Source organism: Cyanistes caeruleus, chromosome 7, assembly GCF_971803275.1.
Source record: "Cyanistes caeruleus chromosome 7, bCyaCae1.hap1.1, whole genome shotgun sequence".
NCBI lineage: Eukaryota > Metazoa > Chordata > Aves > Passeriformes > Paridae > Cyanistes > Cyanistes caeruleus.
In genome coordinates, this window is record NC_141707.1 from 26,135,849 (window position 1) to 26,156,096 (window position 20,248).

The window sequence follows — 20,248 nt, forward strand, 5'->3', positions numbered from 1 at the left end:
CGGTTACACAAGGAACGGACATGTTTTTCAGGGCCGGCTTCCCACGGGGGGTACCCCGGGTAAAGACGGCCGGGTAGAGTCCCCCTCAGGCGGACAGCGCGGGCTCCAAGGAAGGTCGGGCTGGAGCCTGAGGAGAGCTGAGGAAGCGTCGGTGGAGTCCCGGGATGCCCGGCAGTCACCGCCCTGCGCCGGTACGCGGCGACAGCTGGCTGGGGCCCGGGCAGCCGGGCACAGCTGTGAGGCGGCGGAGGAGCAGCTCGCGGTGCCGGGCAGAAGGCGACAGGGGACTGACACCGGCCAGCGCGGCCAGCCTCTCGGTGGCTTTGAGGGACAGCAGGACCTGCACAGCCAAGAGAGGGACAGGAGTCACCCGCCAGCATGACCCTTGTCCCCACAACTGCATCAGGTCCCCCAAAGGAGCCGAGGTCCCCGTGCAGTACCTGCTGGATCCCAGGGTGCTGGCTGAGGGCTCGCAGTGCCTCGAGGGCTCCCTCCCGCACGGTGTTCCGCAGGTCCTGGCAGGTCACCTGCAGCAGGACGTCGGGGGCCCGGTTCTGGATCAGCAGATCCCGCAGCTCCGCCCCACGCTCGCCCAGGTTGCTCAGGGCCAGGGCCGCGTTGCAGCACGTCTTGGCCTGCGTGTCCCCCAGCAGCCGGGTCAGCGTGGGCACGGCCCTGCCCAGCGGCCCCGCCGGGCAAGACGCGTGGCAGGCGGCGTTGCCCACTGCAAAGGTGGCTGCCCTGCGCACGCAGCTCTCCGAGTCCGACAGGCACTCCAGCAGCTTCTCCAGCCAACCGGGCTGGCTCTGCAGCAGGGGGGAAAAACTGTGGCGGAGCAGGTTGCCCAGCAAGTTGCAGGTTCTGGCCCGTATCAGGTGTTGCTCGTGGCTGAGCAGGTAGGTCAGTGGCTGGTCAGCCACATGTGAGTCCCTTAGGATCCTCTGGAGAAAGGGCAGGTGTTCTGAACAGGCCCGAGCCACGTGGGTCAAGAGAGACAGGAGGTCACTTGTGAGTATAACATTGTCTGAGAACAAGACAGACTTCAAGAAGGCAACAATGTGCTCTGAGGCAGCAGCTTCCCTCACCACTTGGTCTATGATCTGTGTATCAGACACCACAAATTGGCACAAGAGGCCCATAGGGAGCTCGGTGAACGAGAAGGGCAGGTGGTGAGCACAGACCTAAGGAAAAAGGACAGACAGCACCGCTGAGTGCAGTGCACTCACTTGTGAGCCAAGCCAAGTAGCAGCTGAAGGCAGACAGCAGGTCAGAGCAAGCTTAGCAGCCAGTCAACCTTCTGCAAGGGCTGCATAGCACCCAAATTACATCCTTCTGTGGGCAGGAACTGCTGGCATGATGTGAAATGGTGTCATGCATCGGGGACTGCAATGTAGGGAGGGGTCATCACAGTATGGGAGGAAGGAGGAACACAGGGCCAAGAGAGTACCTGCAGCAGCTGGGCAGGGATCTGAGTATCTCTCACAGCCTCCATGATCAGTGCTAAGGTATCTTTATCCACATCCATGGCAAAAGGGAAAGAGAGGAGCTGGCAGACCTGGATGACCACATCTTGGACAACTTCAGGATCCCCATCCTTCTCTGCTTGCCTGAATTTGTGAAAGAGAGAGAGCTTAATACAGAGGTGATCAGAAAAACCTCAGGGAAAGGTGCAAAGGGCGTTCCCCATGCCAGGCACTAAGGAGAGACTCTGCAAGTGCCAGGTCAGGAACTCAGCCCTTGGTGTGCTCATGTCCATGTCCCATTCAGCAGCTGAGCTCTGCCCAATTCAGCCCTTGCCACAACTCACATCTGTGCCAGGCATGCCAAGAAGCCAGGGGACAGCAGTTTCTTCAGTGTCACCATAAGGATACCATGGGACTGGGTGAGCTGAGGCAGACACTGGTGGGACTCACGAGTGAAGACCCTGAGGGCCAGGCTGAGGAATAACAGGGTTCCTGCAGGGGAAACAGCAGGTAGAAGGGTAAAGCTAGAGAAGGCTGTAAAGTCCCTTCACTTCTGTCTGTGCTACCTCAAGGCTGCTCCAGGGTGGATTCTGTGATTCCCTGCCCAAAACCAGAAAATCTCCACTCAGGTGGTCACATCTACCAGAGTAGACATTCTCCACAGCACAGACACCCTTTTTTGTTCCTCCACAGCCAGCTCAGCTGAGCTGCTGCCAACTGGGCACAGCATGGGCCAGCTCAGCCCTCTCTCCCCAGAAGACACTTCAATGTTCAGGATAAACCACCTGAGTCCTCTGACCTCAAGAAACAGATGTGGACAGGGACAGACATGGGCAAGTCTGAGGGCAGGATGTGAAGCAGGGCCCAGGGCAGATGCCCTGCTGTCCTGCAGCTCTTACCTTGAGGGGAGAGGAGGTTCCAATCTGGCTCTGCCATGGGGTGACCAGCAGCTGGGGGTGAGTCTCCCTCCAGCGCTGCTCTATTGGTGCCCACATGAAGCACCACAGCAACACAATGCCAGACCAGGCTCCATAGCTCTGAGGAAGCAAAGCCCTGCTCCAAGACCACATCCTCCTAGAGGCAGAGAGTCAGATGTCAGAGGCCTTCATGGTCCTCCAGGCTTCTGATACATGGTTCTACCAGTCCCATAGTCCTGTGAAGGTCAGGGCTAGACAGACATGGGCCATGGGTCCTGCTGCACCTTTCAATAGTGTCAGTCCCAAGGAATCTCTGCCCTCCTTCACTCCAGTGTGCCCAGGGATCACCCCTCCCTGCCCACCACTCTCCCAACAGCCCTGCAGGGATATAAGGTGACTTTCATGGGGTTGCACAGTTCAGCTAAAACTGCACAGTTCTCTCAGCCCCATTACCAATCTGCATTCAGGCCTTTTTGCCACCACACCTTTTGGCAGGGACCAAGCAAAGAAGATGGCCAGACTGGTACCTGTTCAAGGAGTTTCAGCAGGAGGAAAAAGAAACCATCATAGAGACCAGCACCCATTGGCAGGGGAAGCTGCAGCTGTAAGAGAGTGGGAGACAGTCTAGAGCTGGGTACTGGGCTTGAGAGCAGCAGCATCACATTTACACCCTTCTGAGCCCATCTTTGCACACCTCCACAAGTGTGGTATGCATGGATCCCCAGCTTCTCTGTCCCCATCCCATACCTCAGCAGGTGTTGTCAATGCATTTGTTACCACTGGTAGGATCTTTTCTCTCTTGAGCTCCAAAGCCACCCCATGCTGACTGAGCTGTGCCAGGAGAAATGCTGCAGCACCCTGCGGGACAAGGAGAGTTCAGCACCTTTGGGACTTTCTATCTGCTCAGTCACTACTGACCCTTCATCCCTCAGCTTCATCCCACCCTGAGTGAGGAATAGCAAGGCCCAAATGGGATGCAGGGGTCTCAGTAGTGGCTCTGGTGCGGGGGGTGGCTTACCACAAGGGACACAACAGGAGACTGGGTGATGAGATCCACAGCCATGGTAACTACCTCCTCACGCCTGAAATGCAGGGACCAGAAGAGAAGCACTATGTTCCCACAGCTCTACATCATGCAGAACAGTAGCATCCAAATACCCACAAGGTTGGGACATTTCAGGAGGAGCCCTGGCTCACAGCACCTCCTTGTCTGCACTGGGTCATCTTCACCATATCCCCAGCACCCACCCACACTGCCCAGCATTCTGCTGGTATGTGTGGATTGGAGGGATCAGTGGGACCAGGTTCCCAGCTTTGGGCAGTGTGCAGAACAGAGGGCTGTTCAGGGCAGAGCACGTTCCTCTCCCACTCACGAGTCAAAGTGTGTGCTTACTTGGGAGGGGACGCCTGAAGCTGCAGGGTGAGCAGGGCCAGCAGGTACAGAGAGGCTTCACAGGCTGCCTCCTGGGTCACCTCCACCACAGGGACCTACCAAGGGAACAAGAGTCACAGCAGGGGAGATGGAGGTGTTTCTGGCTCTCGGAGGAGAACTGCACTTTTCAGATTAAGCTCCCCTAAACTCCTCTGACACAGATTCATCTGACCTGCGCTCAAAGGAATGAGTCCTGCTGCTCACACTCCTACCCCACCACCAGGGCTGTGGTCAGTCCTACCTCACCATTCAATAGCTGCATGAGGGAACCCCACAGTGGTTGGCTCTTTCCCAGATGTTGGCACAGGTTCGGGCAGGCATGACAGCCAGCATAGAGGATCTGCAAGGCAGAGGGGAGAGATGCCTACCAGGCCCTGTAGACAGGTTCCACCCCATGGCTGCCATGGGCTCATTTATTCAACAATTGACACTAGGCAGATGGGAATCACTGAGGGCTAAACCCACAGTTCCTTCTTCCCCATGCTCCTAATTCCAGAGCAAAGACCCAGGCACCTCTGGGCAGAGCCAGATAAAAGGATGGGGTCGTTACCTTCAGGATTTTCAAGGAACAGCCTGGGTGCTCCAGTCTCCCCAAAAGTCTTGCAAGCTGTTGGCTCTCTCCCTCCATAAGCTTTTCAGCTACTGCACGAGCAACCTGCAGAAATCAGCCTGTTTTACACTCTGGGCACCTGAAGCACTGCACAGACTACAGGAGTTCAATGCTAGTAACAGTTTAATGAAAGAAAGCATCTGCTTCCTACATCTTGCCTGTGTCTACTAAGGGATGCCTATCTGCCATGACCTAGCATGCCTTTGATGCACAGTTCCAGAGCTGAGATGAGCAAAGTAAGATTCCTTCTCTGCTTCCCTCCTTGTTGACTAAGAGTTAAAGAATCAAATGTAAACCTGTAATTGTTTTCCCTCTTATTGCCCCTTCAATTTCAGTTCTTTTATTTTCAATTATTTTATTACAGTTCATATCACTGTAATAAAAGAATTCCTCATGGTTTCCATGCATCACCTAGTTCTTTATTTAGCCCATCTCACAGTTCAGATCCTAAGTCTGACTCTCTTAATTGATTCAAGAATCCTTACATTCCTAAGCTGTTTGGCTGAGGAGGTGCAGTCCACAAATATGAGCCCTGCAGCCAATAAAGCCAGAGGATCCCCCCATTCTACTGTTGAGAAAGAGATTCTCCTGCAAAGGGCTGCTGCCCCTGTGGAGACCACACCTCTTCACCCTGTCCAGATTGCTGGTCTGACCTGCTGCTTGGCTTCCCGACAGCCGTTTCTCTCCACAGGGATGCTGCATGCAGCAGCCAATGCAGCCAGGAAGAGGTTTGCCACACATGGGCTCTGGTCATGGGCTGACTTGCCCTCCACTGCTGCACCTGCACAGGGACAGAGCTTGGGAGTCATTGTGCTAAAGCTGCTGAGGCGCCGCAGGATGGGGTTGGATGGCAAGAGAGAAAAAGTCAGGCTGGTGACATGGGGAGGATGAGAGCTGGGATTGAGGGAGGAGAACCCAAGTTAGTAGGGGTCTGGACAGATAAGTTTCAGCACCTCTTCTGGCCAGCAGCACTACAATGGTCATCAGTGGTCTGATGGAGCCCAAGGGCAGGAAGAAGAAATCCCAGGAAGAGGTGGCAAGCTGCTACCCCTGCTACCTCGAAGAGCAGGCTGCTCTGAGATGGATCCCTGAAGGAGTCTGTTCAGCAGGGGCTGACTCTCTTCTTGCAGCTTGGTATAGAAGTGTGCAGAGATAGAGGGGTCTGTTGTGTCCAGGCTCTCACAGAGCTGGGTGAAGCACTAGGGAAGACACAGGGGCTGTCATTACTAGCTGAGTTGTCATCACAGACTGAGTTTGAGAGGGAAGAGAAGAACAGCACAGGAGGAAGCTGTGGGAGGACAGCAGAGATGGGAGAAAGACTCTTGCTTGAACATCAGGGACCTCCAAACGTCTGCTCCAGCCAGGTTACTGTATGGGACCCACATCTGGCTGCATGCTGCCGAAGTGAGGGGTACACATGGAGACATGTGTCCCTCCTCACCTCTATCACAGCCTGGCAGAGCATACCCAACAGCTATTTCTGCTCTTGCTCACTCTGGCACTAAAACATGCAGCTTGAAAACAAAGGCTGAAAGATACCAAATGCAAACCTTTACACATCTCCTGCCCAAGCCACATGTGAATCATACTCCAGTGCTGAGAATCCACTGTGCCCATCTAGCATAATCCTTTCAGCAGCAGAACCAGGGACATGTCTGGTGAAGTGACACATTTTGTGCCAGGGTGTATACAAGGGGCTGCCATCTGCTCAGCTAGTAAAATCACACCAGAATGGTTAAGGCCAGCAAAGGTGCCCCCTCAGAGACCTTCTTTTTTGTATGCAATTCCCTGCAAAAACCCCAATGGGTGAGACAGCCTGCCCTGACAAGAAGACATCAGACCCCATAGTTAGGAGCAGGATCCTCAGGCTGTGTTCCCCAACATACACAGACAACCCCATAGCTTCTGTCCCTGGGGGCAGAGGGTGTGGAGAAGGAAGATGGGGGTACCCTTACCAGGAGGCTTTGCTGGCAGAGTCTCATCTCACTGTCGACCGGCGCAGCCAGCAGCTCCGGCAGCAGGGCCAGGAAGCAGTCAGCACTCTCCTGAATGCCCTGCAGGCTGCGGGGAAAGCAGGGGCAGATGAGTGCAAAGAAACATGGCCCCTTGCTGTGAGGACAGGTCCACATGGCCCTGGCTAATGGAGCAGGCAGCACACACTCACACTATGAACTGCTGTCAGCAGACAGCACAACTGGACCTGTCAACTGTGCCTTTCCTTTAATAAGTCGCATTCAAGGAAAGTGCTCCTCTGTGAGCACAGCAATATGGCATGAAGCACTTAGACCATGATGCTTCCCCACAGAGACAACTCCAGCTGCAGAGTATGAACACCACCCTTCCACCTACTGCTGAGTCCCCAGAGTAGTTACATGAGACCTCAAGGAACAGAATGTTGTCCCTACCTGTCCTTTTGCCCACTCTGCTTCAGGCTACATTCACTGCTGAAATAAACTTTGGTCACCATGAGGAGGTCTGTCAGCACAGCAATACACCAGGGCTGCTGCAGAATCCAGAAAAAAAACACAAATGGAGATTGTCTGCTGGCCATCCCCACACCACTACGAAAGGATCCTTCCCTACAAGAACCTCCCCCTTCTCAAGGGCAGGACACCATGGCTTCCTCAGCACTAGCACTCTGCAGTGCCCATATTTCTCTGGGGTTCTACACCCACCTGCTTGGTGACACCACTTTCCAGGATCTTCTTGGCTAGACACAGTAGGGACAGAGGCACATTCAGCTCTTGGCAGAAGTGGTCCAGCAGCTCAGCATCACACTGAGTAGACAGGAGGTTGCCCATAACATGAAGCACAGAACGAAGATGGGAGGCTCCCTCCAGCATCCCTTTCAGCACCTGGACATAGAGAAGCCAGAAGAGCTTATAATGAGCAGCAGTTTTGGTGTCTCCACCAGCCATGAAGCTTCAACCCATTCAGGCAGGGGACAGCAGAGGAACAGATGGCAAGCCAACTGCACAAGACAGCTCCAATTCCTGGAGAAGCAGAGGATCTTTTTGGTGGCTGGACTGAGGACTCTCCATATGTTTCCAACCTAATCCTGACGAAGAAGGCAGCATCCAAGTCTCCAGTCATAGTTGTCTGGGCCAGCCATCACTTACCTGCTGAGCAGAGTCTGCCAGGCGGTCCTGGACACGGTGCTGGAAGGCCGGGTCCCTCAGGAGGCTCAGAGGCACGCTCAGCTGCATGGCTGAGGGATCAGTATCTTCAATCAGATGCTGCCACTCCTCATCACTCTCCAGCTCCTAGCCACAGAGGAGAGAGGACTGTTGCCACAGACCCTGCCAGTCCCAGAGTCTCTTTACCAGCCCTGGTGACTGGGCCCTGCTGTCCTCACTCAAGACACCATCTTACCTCACTCTCCAGGTCCACAGCCTCAGTGCTGTGCCTGCCCCAGGGCTCTGCCCTGCCAGCACCAGGCTGTGGAGGGGAACCTGCTCCAGGAAACTCCCACTCATAGTCTCGAGAGAGGCTGTGTTGCCTGGTCAAGGAAACAGTAGTCAGTGAAAGACCTTTCCCTCTTTCTCCTACTCCAGCTTCTGCCTCCCTCACCCTGGGTTAGGAGGAGACTCCTCAAACTCCCACTCTGCTATGCTGCTCTTTCCTTGCAGGAGACATGGATTCTTCTCTTTGGAGGCAGACAATGGCTCCCTCTCCTCAGGGGCTGCCTTCCGTGATGCTGCTCTGGGTCTATCCGTGGGATGTCCATTGACAGAATCCTTCATAGATGCATCACCTCCCTTCAGCTGCCCCTGGTGATGGCAGAGAAGTTTGGTCAGGGCAGGGTTACTCAGCCAGATGAGTCCCCTAAACTCCACCACCATGAGCACCCCACATCCTGCCTTGTGTGTTGCTGACACCCCAGCCTGACCCATGTACTTATGTGTTTTCCCCCAGGGCCCACTTCAGTGCCCCTCCTTTGCCTTGACTGTGAGACATAGCCAGGAGAACCCCACACTTTTCTCCACCTTTTTTTGTGTCTCTTCAACCATCTGCTGCTGGACCTTTCTCAGGATCCTGGACTGGGTGCTCCTGGGGGCCATGTTATGGATTTGTTGTTCCTTCAGGGCCAGCAGCTCTGGGGACAGCTTGGTGGTGAAGGGGCTTGAAATCCCATACTCTTCTGTGTCATCAATCACTGGGGAGGCAAGAGGAGAACTTCAGCAGCAGCTCTCCCTTGGGACACAGAGAGAGTGATCTCTCTTGAGATCCCAGGGGAATCCTAAGGGACCCAGAGCAAGACCAGGAGCAGGAGCTAGGAATCAGTGCTTGGAAAAAGCTGAGAGGAGAGAGGCATAGACCAGGATAGTAAAAATAGCTGGGCAGGGAGGTCCTCCCAGTCTCCAGACAGCAGTAGAAGGAAACAGACCTGGACAGTTTTGGAAAAGTAGTAAGTACTCACCAGTAACCCGTCCAGCAATGAAGGGGTGAGAAAGCAGCTCTGGCCATGACAGGCGCTGGTGGGGGTCTTTCATTAGTAGTCCCTGAAGGAAGCTCTGCAGAGCAGCAGAGCAGCAGGATCACTGACACATGTTCAGCACTCACCAGTGAGCATCATGTACACAACAGTCCCCCCCAATGAGGGCACCCAGGAGACCTGCTTTTCCTGCCTAGCTCTAGGAAAGGAGTAGCTCTAGTGCTTAGGGCAGATGGGATGATATTTCCCTTTGCAACTCAATAAATCATTCCTCTGCTGTTGGACCTAGTTTCCAGCTTATGGACAGCAGACATTTGGCAACAGTGATAAGGATTCCCCTTCCAGGAAATCCATCTCTCACTGCTTTTCTGTGTTCTGAAGTCCCTGTTAGGGGACATAAAAGCTAAGAGTGACACACCAGGGCAGCAGGTGAGGCCAAAACTGCGTTAACAGATCTCACCCTGCAGACAGGGTCTTGGCCCTTACCTTGAACACTGGGCTCATGGTCATGGGCCATTTGACGGGGTCCTGGATGATGAGGCTGACAAGATGGAAGATGCTGTTGGTGTAGAAGGGAGGAGTGCCCACAAACAGCTCGTACAGGATGCACCCCACAGACCACAGGTCTGCTGTGTGGTCATATGGCCGTTCTTCTAGCAGCTCAGGGGACATGTACAGCGGGGTGCCCTTGATGGATGTCAGCACCATGGTGTGGATGCTCATGGCACGGGCAAACCTGCTCAGAGCAAAGCACAGATCACAAATTCAGGCTGAAACATCTGTTGCAGCTCCCAGGGAGTTCCCTATGAGTTTACTAATACTTATTCCCTCGAGGACAAAATCTCCTGTCTCTGCTTAACCTCTAAATATGCACAGAATCCAGGCCTCCTTTTGCACTCTCCCACTCCTCTTCTACAGCATCCAGGAAATGTCCTGCTCAAGCTGGCCCCCAGCACTCACCCAAAGTCACAGAGCTTGACAACACCATCTTTGCCCAGCAGGATGTTCTGGGGTTTCACGTCACGGTGCAGGATGCGGTGAGAGTGCAGGTAATAGAGAGCAGAGATGAGCTGGGCAGCTATGGTCTGCACCTGCCAGAGACACAGAAGCCTCATCCTGTGTCACATGGTGCCACCCACTGGCACAACCACAGGGGCCAGGTCCTTTATGGCCTGGCTCCCACACTATTTCTACTTTTGTCCTGTTTGGGGCAGGGACCAACCCCAGCTGTGAGCCAGAAGCTTCTTGGAGTAGGCCAATAGCCAAGGCAGCAGTCTGGTGCTGTGGCCCTTGTAAAGGGAACAGAAAAACTAAGGTCTCTGCAGGATCCCACTGTCTCACAATGCCAACCTAGTCCCCTCTCCATACTTTTCAGGTGGTCTGCCAGGTAAAGCCCCAGAGGCACCCTCACCCTCCTGACATCTCCTGGCTCACAGCAGAAACCCTCTGCCTGTAGGCACACAAGTTCTGTTTTCTCCAGCCTGCAGCAAACACTGCATGGCCACTGTTACAATAAAGACCTGGTCCTCAGGCAAACTCCCATCATCCTCCAGGATCTGGAAGAGCTCTCCTTCTGCGTAGTCAGTCACTACCACCACCTGGAGGGAAGAGCAGCATGGTGAGATCAGGCCCTGGGGACCAGGACAGAGCAGGGTAAGAAATCTGAGGGAGGTGTTGGGGTATTATCATGCAAAGTCCATCAGCTTAGGTGGGACTTGGAATGGAAGAGAGCTCCCATGGCTACGCTGCAGCAAGGACCCGGCACTTGGCAGAGGTCTTGTAGCTGTCCATATCTCAGACAGCCAGCAGAAGCAAGGGAAGAGGGAAGGACAGGACAAGCCCAGAATGGTACTTCCAAGCCCAGTGGGTAGAATCACTCCCTTGAGTTTGTTTTGAATCTGCTGTCCAATTACTTTATTTCATGTTCCCATGTGCCATGAACCAGTCTTCAATCCTCTCTTATCATACTCTATCCATGAGAGTTTAAATCAGTGAAAAGCCAGTCTCTGAAGAGACTGATGAGTGAAGAGTCACCCTCATCCTGTGATCTCAAACTACTCTTCCTGGCCATAACATGGCCCCCAGGAGCACCCAGGTGTGGTCAGCTCCTTCACCTCTGCAATATGGCACAATGCAGCCCACTAAGGTATTAGCTCCCCACAGGGCACCTACTAAAGGGCTCTGAAAAACACTGGGATGAAATCACCAGCATCTCCTGAGAAAGATGTCCCTACAACAGCAGGGGACATCTTGTTCCCCTGCCCCAGTCAAGCAAAATCCTTTGCCTGGAGTAGCCCACTTCACCTCCTTAGCAGTCTCAAAGCTGTCAAGCATCTGGATGATGTTGGGGTGATGGAGGCCTCTCACAATCTCAATTTCCCGCTGGAGGTTCTTCAGCTCCTTCTCAGACCGCCCCACCTTGGGGATGAACTTCAAAGCCACAACCTTTCAGAGCAGGAAAAGCTGGGATCAGACCAGGCTCCTGGTCAGACCCACCCTGGAAAAGGCAGCTTTTGACCCAGACAGGACTCAGACTGGACTTTCCAGCTGAAAACAGACAAGAGAACACTAAAATGTTTATTCACTTGGCCCCTTGGACCTAGGGCTCTCCCCAGGCCCTTGCATATCAGTACTGGTGCTCACACTTCTCTTCACACTGACATTTAAAGTGAAGAAATGTAACCAGTGAACACAGATAAAACCAAGACTTCAGAAACATGGCAATACTGCTGAACAGCAGGCATGACATGAGCCAGCAGTGTGCCCTGGAAGTGAGGAACACTAGCAGCACCCTGGGCTGTTTCAACAGGCAGGAACTGCAACAAAGTGATTACTGACCTTTATTTCTAATCTTGTGCACCATGCTGGGAATATTGTGGCCAGGTTTTTGGCCCAGAAAGACATCAATAGGCTGGAATGGGTACAGCAGAGAGACCTATGATGGTGAGGGCATTGAAGCACGTGGGAGGACGACATGGGGAGTACAAATTGAAGCAGAGGGAGGGTTAACTTGGTAAAAGGAAAACACATTCATCCTAATAATAGTCAGACACCAGGGTGTTTGTCTTGGGAGTTTCAGAGGATCTAAATTTAGTACTGGCTCTGCTTTGAGGTCTTGAGGTCGCTCCTGGTGTCCCTTGAATCCAGATGGCTTAGTGCCAGCCGGAGCGGGACAGGAACGTCAGCAGAAAGCCGAATGAATGCCGAGTCCCAAAATCCTGGCAGAGCCTTAGAACCCAAGAGGCACCAGAAGTGAGCCCCGGCCACACACACAGCAGAGCCCCAACCCTCTCCCCTCACCTGGGCGCTGTGCTTCCGGCGCCCCTTGTACACGCGCCCAAAGGACCCTTCGCCGATCATTTCCAGGACGTGGTAGTTCTCCATCGTTCGGGATGGGGCCGCTGAGCTGCCGGGGCAGAGGCCAGTGAGGAGCAGCGTTTCCCCTCCCGCGGACACCTCCCCTCCCGCGGGGCTGCACCCGTTCCCCTGGGCGAGTGTCCCCCAGCCCCAGGCTTTGTTCCTGCCCACCGGCTCAGAGGCAGGACGAGCCCCGAGCCCTGGCGGCAGCAATCCCGCTGCGGGATGAACCTCGCCCCGCTCCGCTCCTGCCGCGGACCCGCCGCCGAGGCGTCTCCTGGCAACCGGCTCGCCGCTTCCGCTTCCGGGGCGAGCGGGGAGATGGCGGCGGCCGGTGAGGAAGCGGAGGCGACGGACTGGTAACAGCCCCCGTACCTTCCCCGGTTTCTGCACCCTCCCATGTGCGGTCCCCGCACCCCCGCTGTCCCGCACCCCCAGCCCACCGGGGCCGTCTGACCCCCGCCCGGTCGGTTCCCGCAGGGTGCTGCCGCCGGAGGTGGAGGTGCTGGAGTCCATCTACCTGGAGGAGCTGCAGGTGGCGCGGGGCCTCGGCAGGTACGTCTCGCGTTCCCCATCCCCGGCCCGGCCCCGCGCCGCCCTCCTCACCCCGACCTGTCCCTTCTCCAGGTGGGAGCCCTGGGAGATCAGCATCACCCTGCACCCTGCCACGGCCCAGGACCAGGACTCCCAGTACGTTCGCTTCACCCTGGTGCTCTCCGTGCCCCCTCAGGTAGGCTGCCCGCGCCTCCCGCACCCCTGCACCTGCGGGCCTCGGGCCTCTCCACCTTCCTTGTTGTGCTTTGGGTGTTTCTCTTTAATCCTAGTATCCTGATAAAGCTCCGGAGATCTCCATCAGGAATCCGCGGGGGCTGTCAGATGAGCAAATTCAAAAGTGAGTGGCAATTCTTTACTCCAGAGATCCGGGAGGCAGAGCTGATGGACAGCCTTCTCTAATTCACGTGACTTCCCGTGTCTGGTTAACAGACGGATACAGGACCCTAAATCACTTTGTCCTAAATCTCTCGGGAGCCACTGGTGCCGAATTTGACACAGAGGGGTCCACCTTGTGGTTGTTCCCCTGTGATCCCACTGAAATGTTATTTGAATCCCTGGTGCCTTGAAGGTTGCTGGTCCTGCCCTGACAGAGGGGCAAGTCCTTGGGCAGCCTTTGTGCTTTGGTCCTTGGCGCAGTGGAATGTGACCAGAGACCTTGGTGCCTACCAGCAGTACAAGAGGATGTGGCTCCCAACAGACCTGCTCAGGGACTGCCATCAGATAAACAAAGCCTGGGATTCACCAAAACCAAAGGGTGCTGGGTGAGCTCAAGCTGAGGCCATCAACAAACCTGCTCCAGCAAGTCCTGTCATGACAAAGGCTTCCTGTGCCCTGGCTTGTGGGGAGCCAGGACAGCACGTGAATGTGTGTGTGCATGTGCGTCAATCCTGTGCTCCAAGCAAAGCCTGAAGGCCAGTGCTGTCATCATGGCAGGATGGCAGGTATGTGGGACAGTGAAAAGGTGTAGTTAAATTTGTGTTAAGGATTTCTGCTGCTTTGCTGCAGGATATCCCAGGCCCTCAGAAGTGTTGCTGAAGCCAGGCTGGGGACAGAGGTGCTCTATGAACTGATCGAGGTGAGAGTGAGGAGATTGGGTGTGACCAGCCACAGACACTGATCCCTGACTGCCCAAGGGGTGGGACATCCCTGAGCCCATGGGAAGGGCCAGTGAGTAAAACGTTTGCTTTAATACTTTCACAGAAGGGAAAAGAGATACTCACTGACAACAATATTCCTCAAGGACAGTGCGTAATCTGCCTCTATGGATTCCAGGTAGGCATGTGTCTCCTGACCCCGCAAACTGACTGGGAAGTGAGGCAAGAGAACAGGAAGTCTGATGCTGGGATATCAGATGGGATATCTGATCAAGGGTAGGGACCAAGATGCACCCCAGCAGCCCCCTGCCTCCCATTCTGCACAGGGCCCTTCCTAATGCAATACATGCTGCTCTTCCCATCAACCTCTAGATAATGTTCTACAGAAAATGGGGCAGCAAGATATGCTGGTGCATCTCCAAAGAAGTGTAGGCTCTGGGGCTAGTTGATGCATTTTCAGCTTCCCTGTGTTGGCTACACCTCACCTGGAGTTCAGCACACAGGTGGTCAGGAGGGACTAGAACATATCCATGCAGGTGCTGAGGTCTGTGGGGACAGGGGAGCAGGCCTTACTGGGGTTGCAAGGAAAGTCAGCATCTGCCTAGGAAGGAGAACACATCAGGTGGGAAGATTGCTGATTACACAGGAACACATGCAGACAAATCAGTCGTAAAACTTTGCATCTTGACATTAGGAGTGTTTCTAGCATTGAAACAAGAAGCAGCATCCCAGTAATTGCTAAGGGAGTGGAGATGCAGCCCAGCAAAAGATGCTGGGTGGCTCTACTAGTATTAGTTCCCCATGGATACCACTGACATGGAAGTGAAAACCCAGCTCAGCTGGGTGGTTACACAACTCTTTGCTTAGAAATGCTTCAAAGATGTGCTTTTCTCTTGACAGGAGAAAGAAGCCTTCACAAAGACCCAGTGCTACCACTACTTCCACTCCCACTGTCTGGCCCGCTATGCCCAGCACATGGAGGAAGAGATCCTCATGCAGCAGGAGGAGAGAGAGCAGCACTTTGCACCATCCCCCAAACAGGTACTGGGCCTCCTTCCTTGTCCCCCTGCACAGACCCTTGTCACATCTGTATCACCCTCTTTGGGACATGGAGCCTGTGCTGAGAATCGGCAGGGATTAGACTAAGTTACCTCCAAGGGCCCTTTCCGATCAAACAAGTTGGTTTATTGTATCTCTGGGTCAGTGCCTGCTGTGTGAGGGGGTAAGGGAGTTGCATTTTTAGATTTCTGGAACCACAGAAGTTAGAAGAGAGAGCTCTTTCCCTAGTCCTAGTGCTTGAACTGTGGGGTGTTGCAGAAGGATAAACACAATCACCTGTGTTTTGGGGTGATAAAACCTGCCTGGCACGTGTTGGAACATTTGTCAGATGCAGAGCAAGCAGCACAGCTGAGCACGGAACAAATCAAAGGCTCATTCCTACAAACCCTTTCAAAGAGGTGCTGCCTAGATGACACACTCCACTTTGGTGCAGAAGAAAATAGATCATAGGCTGAGGGCTGAAGCCATATGTGTCGACAGGGGTGCTTTGTGAAGCAGTCAGCTGCTGGAGCACAAATCCCAGCATGTTTCAGGTGGAGACACCAGGCTGCTTTCATGCTGCTGGAACCCCTCTGGGCTTCCTTATCTTGGCAGAAGAGTGAAGAAGACCACCGTGTTCCACTTTCAGGGTGTGGTTATGGGGCAGTGTGTGAGCTGGATCACAGACAGGGCTTGCTATCATCTCTTGCCTCCCCACAGGAAGTTGGTGTGCAGTGCCCTGTCTGCCGGGAGACCCTGGTCTACGACCTCTGTGCTCTGAAGGCAGCGCCACCCCCGCAGCACCCTCTGGTAAGAGATGGGGGCTCTCCTGCCCAGCTGTGCCTTCTCACTGGGTAGCTTCAACTGGGACATTGTAAGGAATGAATGCGTGCACCCTCTCTCTCAAGTCCTACTAAATGTCCCATCCAAAGGGCAGCTCACAGAGAGCAGGTTCAGTTGTATAGCCCTGAGTTGAGCTGAGGGAGAGGTGATTCTGCCATGGGGAACATCCCTGCACTCACTGGGATACAGTCAAATCAGGAGAGTGACCTGATGGTAGCTGCTCTGCATCCCACCCCACAGCAGGATGGCCAAAGGCAGTCACTGCAGAAACAGTGGGTCTGTACTGGCTTCTGTCCAGGCATTTCCTATGCATCTGTAGGCCTGGTCAATGTGGCAGAAGAAAGCAGGTTGCCTGGCACTGTGCAAAGAAGGGTTTGGGGAGTAGCTCCCAGCCCTGCCGCTGCCTATCCATGCTAGGTGTTGAGAGAGCCCTTAACCTGCCTTGTTTTCTTCTGCTCAGGAGCCATACAGGCCAGATGCCAAGGTGCTGCAGCATCAGGAAGAACTGCGTCTGATTTTCAAGAGACAGCAAGAGAAAGGGGGAATCATCGACCCCGAGGCAGAGAGGAACCGATATTTCATCAGCCTCCAGGCGGTACGGTACTGGGGGCAGAGAGCTGTTGAGTGGGCTCTGGGCTGCAGGACCAAGCACTGTCATCCGCTCTGAGACACCCCTGTCCTTTTCTTAACTGGTGGCTTCTTTCTTTCAGCCTCCAGCTGCTGTGGATCCAGGCCAAGCAGCCACTGCCTCTGAGCTGTCGGTGAGTGCCTGCACTGCGGACGTGCCCCAGCAGGCCTCGGCTCCCGAACCAGCTGGGGCATCAGAGGCCAGGGTGGAACCCGGGCGGCCTGAGAAGTCTGCTGTGCCCAGAGAGCAACTGAGCAAGAGGGAGAGGCACAGAGGGGAGAGGCCAGGCTCCAGAGGCCAAGGCAGGCAGCTGTGCAGTGGCTCGCAGGAACCAGGAGAGGAAGCCTGTCATCCACTCCATGGCTCCAGGGGGCCCAGGGTCTTCAGCCAGAGATCAGAGCGTAGACCTGCTGGACGGCACAGCCAGGAGTTTTCAAAGCCTCACAGTAGAAGCAGGGCTGCTCCCTTGGCTGAAAGAAAGGAGTTGTGCCAAGAAGACCCCTCACCAGCAACAGAAACTGTGGACTTGAAAGAGGAGCACCATGACGTGGAGAAATGGAGCACAGAGGAGGGGACTGAGACCCGGGGCAGGAAAAAGGAGAACCTGATGTTCAACCGCACTGACCACAAAGCTGCCCCCAACTGGCAGGGCCACCATAGGCCCTGGGATTGTGGAAGGTGGGAGAGGTCCAGAGTTCAGGAGCGTGGTTCCTATCCCAGAGCACCTAGAGGGCGAGGGGTGTTCAGACCCAGTGGACATCGAGAATCCCATCTTGAGAAAGAGAGTGGCTCCTAGCAGGAATGGTGAGGGGCTGGGGGAAAAAAGGGCTGTTTCTGGGGAGAACAATGAAGGCTGTAATGAAGCAGTAGCAAGCAGATACTGTACCCCCTGGAAGGGAGGAGGCAGATGGCACGTGGGACAGCTTGGGACAGGCAGTGTCGCAGGGGTATGTATGTGCAGTGCAAAGCATTCTGGCATGAGCAGCTGGCTGTTACCAGCGTTGGAGAAGTGGAATCTTGACACATTGTATCAGCCTTGGTGTCAGAGGACCCAGAAGACAGGTAGCTTTGGGGACCTGCAGCCATCTGTATAGGCAAAATGCCAAAAAATGTGCATGACCACAGAGCAAAGGGACTGAGCCCAGCATGGTGCCACGGCAGAATCAAGGTGTAGCAAGACCTTCTCCAGAAGCCAGTGGAGCTGTGGTGGTGCCAAGTGATGGACTGTGCCAGGGCAGTATCTCGGAGATCAGTTCCACTTGCTCTGTCCCCCATTCCTTCTCAGAGCACCTTCTCAACTGCTGGGATTGGCCAGGCAAGTCCTTATTACACAGGACATTGCCCAGTCCCAGCCAGGAGATCCAAGTCAACACATTGGCAGGTCACAGCTGCCTTCAGCTGGCTTCACCTTGGCTTCTGCTTCTCCAGGAAGCCTTTATTTAGCTGGAGCTCCTGCCCTGTCTTTCAGCTGCTTTTGTGCAGGCTGAAGCTGATGGGGGGAACCTCAGAAGAGAGTACTCTGCTTTGTAACCTGTATGTGTCAGAATCCCCCTCCAAGGCCAGGCTGTCTCTTAGCACTTCTGACAACCTCGAAGTGAAGACGTGCTGTAGTATTTTGGATACTGCTACCCTCCTGTAAACTTCAAGCTGACATTGCTTAAATGAGGATTTGCTGTTTAAACTAACTTGGTGCAGTTACATCTGCTACTGCTCCACGGATGTAAATAGCGTCCCAATCCAAAGCCATGAAGAGTGATCCCAAGCCTCTGAAGTGGGGCAATGCTATTAAATTAATTTGTTGTGTCTTCTCCAGAGCCTGCTCCCTTTGTTTCCTCTGCCTTCTTGCTCCTGTTTGTTGCTTTGTGGAGCAAAGGTGTTGATCCTTGGTATTTCTCAATTCCTTCCCTGTTCCCTACAACCAGGGCTGAGGCAGGTATCTTCCCCTGGCACTCCTGGGTGGCAGGAGGGCTTCCTGCTTTGCCTGGCTTAGTGTAAGCTCTCTGCCTCACCTGGACAAAACTGATTCCTTCACACTTATTTGTGCCTTGTCCCCCACCTGTTGTGCCCACATGTGGGTTATTACTGTCTTCCTCCCTCTGCTAAGTGCAAAAACAGCAGTGCTACAATAGACTTGCCAGAACTTCATGTGAGATCCCCAGGAAACCAATGGCAGTGTGTGCCAGGAGGGCATTTGCCAGTGCACACATCTGTCTGGCTGAGCCTAGGTACATGAAAGTTGCAATAACCTCTTTCTTGACTGAGAACTCCTCATCTGCTGCCCTGCTTACTCCATGCCTGGTCTTGACCTGAAGGGTCAACCTGCTGCCCAAGAATCTTCTGTGCTTAAATTTCCAACACTGGTCTATTTTCAACCTTAATGCTCTAATTTTTTTTTTTCTTCCTCCTTGGCCTGAGCCTACACTACATGTCCTGGGCTGAGCAATCTGAGAGATGTTGTGCTCTCCTGTGGATGAGGGCTGACTACTTGTGGCCTGAAGAGAGCCCAAATTTTTCTTCACTGCTCCCTGTCCTTGTTCAGCTAGTTTCTGGGGCGATGGCCTGCCCACACTTGGGTGAAAAGGTGCAAACTTTACCTGACATTGGTGCTTGTTCTGCTACCTCCTGCCTTCACTGGTGAAACGGCTGTGCTTCAAGAAAGGCATTTGATTGTGTCCTGAAAAGAAACACAGAAGACCTCTGCCCCTCACAGCAGCTAAAGCTCCTTGGCTTCCTCTGGTGAGCCAGGATTACTCTCAGCAAGAAAGTTGCCATGCAATGTTTGGAGTATGGAAATTCAGCCATGGAAATCAAAGTGAGGACTGGGTAACTTCAATCAAATGTCAGATGTGTTAGTGGGAAGGGATTTTTCCCTGGGAATAGTGGTTTTGGAAGAGCCCTCTCTAACTCACTGCTGTCAGGCTGGAGCAGAGGGCATTTTGCAACAGTATGTGGAAATGAATTTGAGACAAACAAACCAAACCTCTAGGTCAGAAGGGAGGAAGAGAGCCTGCATGCTGACCTGGGTCCCCTTGCTTGGTGTCCATCTCTGTCACCTACCTCACAAGGTTGTTGTGAGGCTCAACTGGCAGAAGCCCTCAGGCCAGGCAGAAAGGCACTGGCAGCATTACATCTGTAGCATTAACACTATTAAAAGCAAGCAGCAAGAGAAGTTGCGTGTGGTGGCATCAGGTCCCTCTGGCTCCCCCCGAACACTCCCCATCCTCCCAGACAGCTGTGGGACATTTGCCAGTCACTCACTAGCCAGTTTTGACCCTCAGCTTTGAGGGTGAGGGAAGAGGCTGGATGTAAGAAGCCAGCCGCTGTGGGATGGCCAAACACAGGGTTTGAGATTCCAACCAGCAGTATCCTGCTCCTTTGCTTGCAGAAACATTTGTGCAAGCCTGGGGTTGCATAAAGCAGTGCCTGTTTGCACAAAAAAACATCCAGTTGCCATTGACTGTGCTCCTGTGTATTGCCATGTGCTCTTGGCTATAACCTTGCCCTCACAGAACCAAGAGGAGGGCTCATCAGTGATCTACAATTTGGGTTTGGCTTGGAACCCACTCCCCCAGCCCAGGCAAAGTGATGCAACCCCCAAAACTGACCACATTAACATAGGACGGGCTCTGGAGAAAGTGATTTTCAGGATTCTGAAAGAGGGATTGGAAGGAGAGAGCTCTTGAGAAGATATGCTGTAACTGGCCAAGGCCTCTCATCTGCTCTCATATAGCTCCAGGACCCCACATTTCCTCTGGTGGGAAGGACAGTCATGCCCACCTAGGAACAATATCCAAGCAGAACTGTGGCTTGTCATCATAACTCAGCAGGACCAGTAGTGCCAGCCTGGAGCCCAAGGGACAATGAGTTGTCTCTTAG

General features: G+C 54.0%; 2 protein-coding genes across 3 annotated transcripts; one reads left to right on the forward strand and one right to left on the reverse strand.

The window, feature by feature from the left end:
* Positions 1-3: 3 nt before the first annotated feature.
* On the reverse strand, positions 4-12,514 carry STK36 (serine/threonine kinase 36). 2 transcript variants are annotated; one of them, XR_015289182.1, is made up of 28 exons: positions 12,386-12,494; positions 12,158-12,263; positions 11,162-11,302; positions 10,378-10,455; positions 9,818-9,948; positions 9,344-9,593; positions 8,843-8,936; positions 8,409-8,578; positions 7,993-8,192; positions 7,795-7,921; positions 7,542-7,685; positions 7,098-7,277; positions 6,828-6,925; positions 6,378-6,483; positions 5,480-5,621; positions 5,076-5,203; positions 4,363-4,467; positions 4,054-4,152; positions 3,774-3,868; positions 3,399-3,462; positions 3,128-3,238; positions 2,908-2,982; positions 2,363-2,537; positions 1,808-1,955; positions 1,448-1,607; positions 1,086-1,181; positions 441-961; positions 4-340 (listed from the first exon to the last, which is right to left on the reverse strand). XR_015289182.1 is itself a non-coding variant. In XM_086897440.1 (27 exons), exons 2-27 carry the CDS (start codon positions 12,239-12,241, stop codon positions 176-178), a joined length of 4,011 nt encoding a protein of 1,336 aa, XP_086753566.1. In that variant the 5' UTR covers positions 12,242-12,263; positions 12,386-12,514; the 3' UTR covers positions 4-175. The 2 variants fall into 2 exon arrangements, 1 of the variants encoding a protein (XP_086753566.1); XM_086897440.1 differs by having other exon boundaries at positions 441-1,181; positions 12,386-12,514.
* Positions 12,439-19,541, forward strand: RNF25 (ring finger protein 25). Its single transcript, XM_023931182.2, has 10 exons — positions 12,439-12,573; positions 12,695-12,769; positions 12,842-12,944; positions 13,039-13,106; positions 13,775-13,844; positions 13,970-14,041; positions 14,764-14,904; positions 15,622-15,711; positions 16,205-16,339; positions 16,455-19,541. The coding sequence occupies exons 1-10, from the start codon at positions 12,440-12,442 to the stop codon at positions 17,166-17,168; spliced, it is 1,602 nt and encodes a 533-aa protein (XP_023786950.2). The 5' UTR covers position 12,439; the 3' UTR covers positions 17,169-19,541.
* The last annotated feature ends 707 nt before the right edge of the window (positions 19,542-20,248 follow it).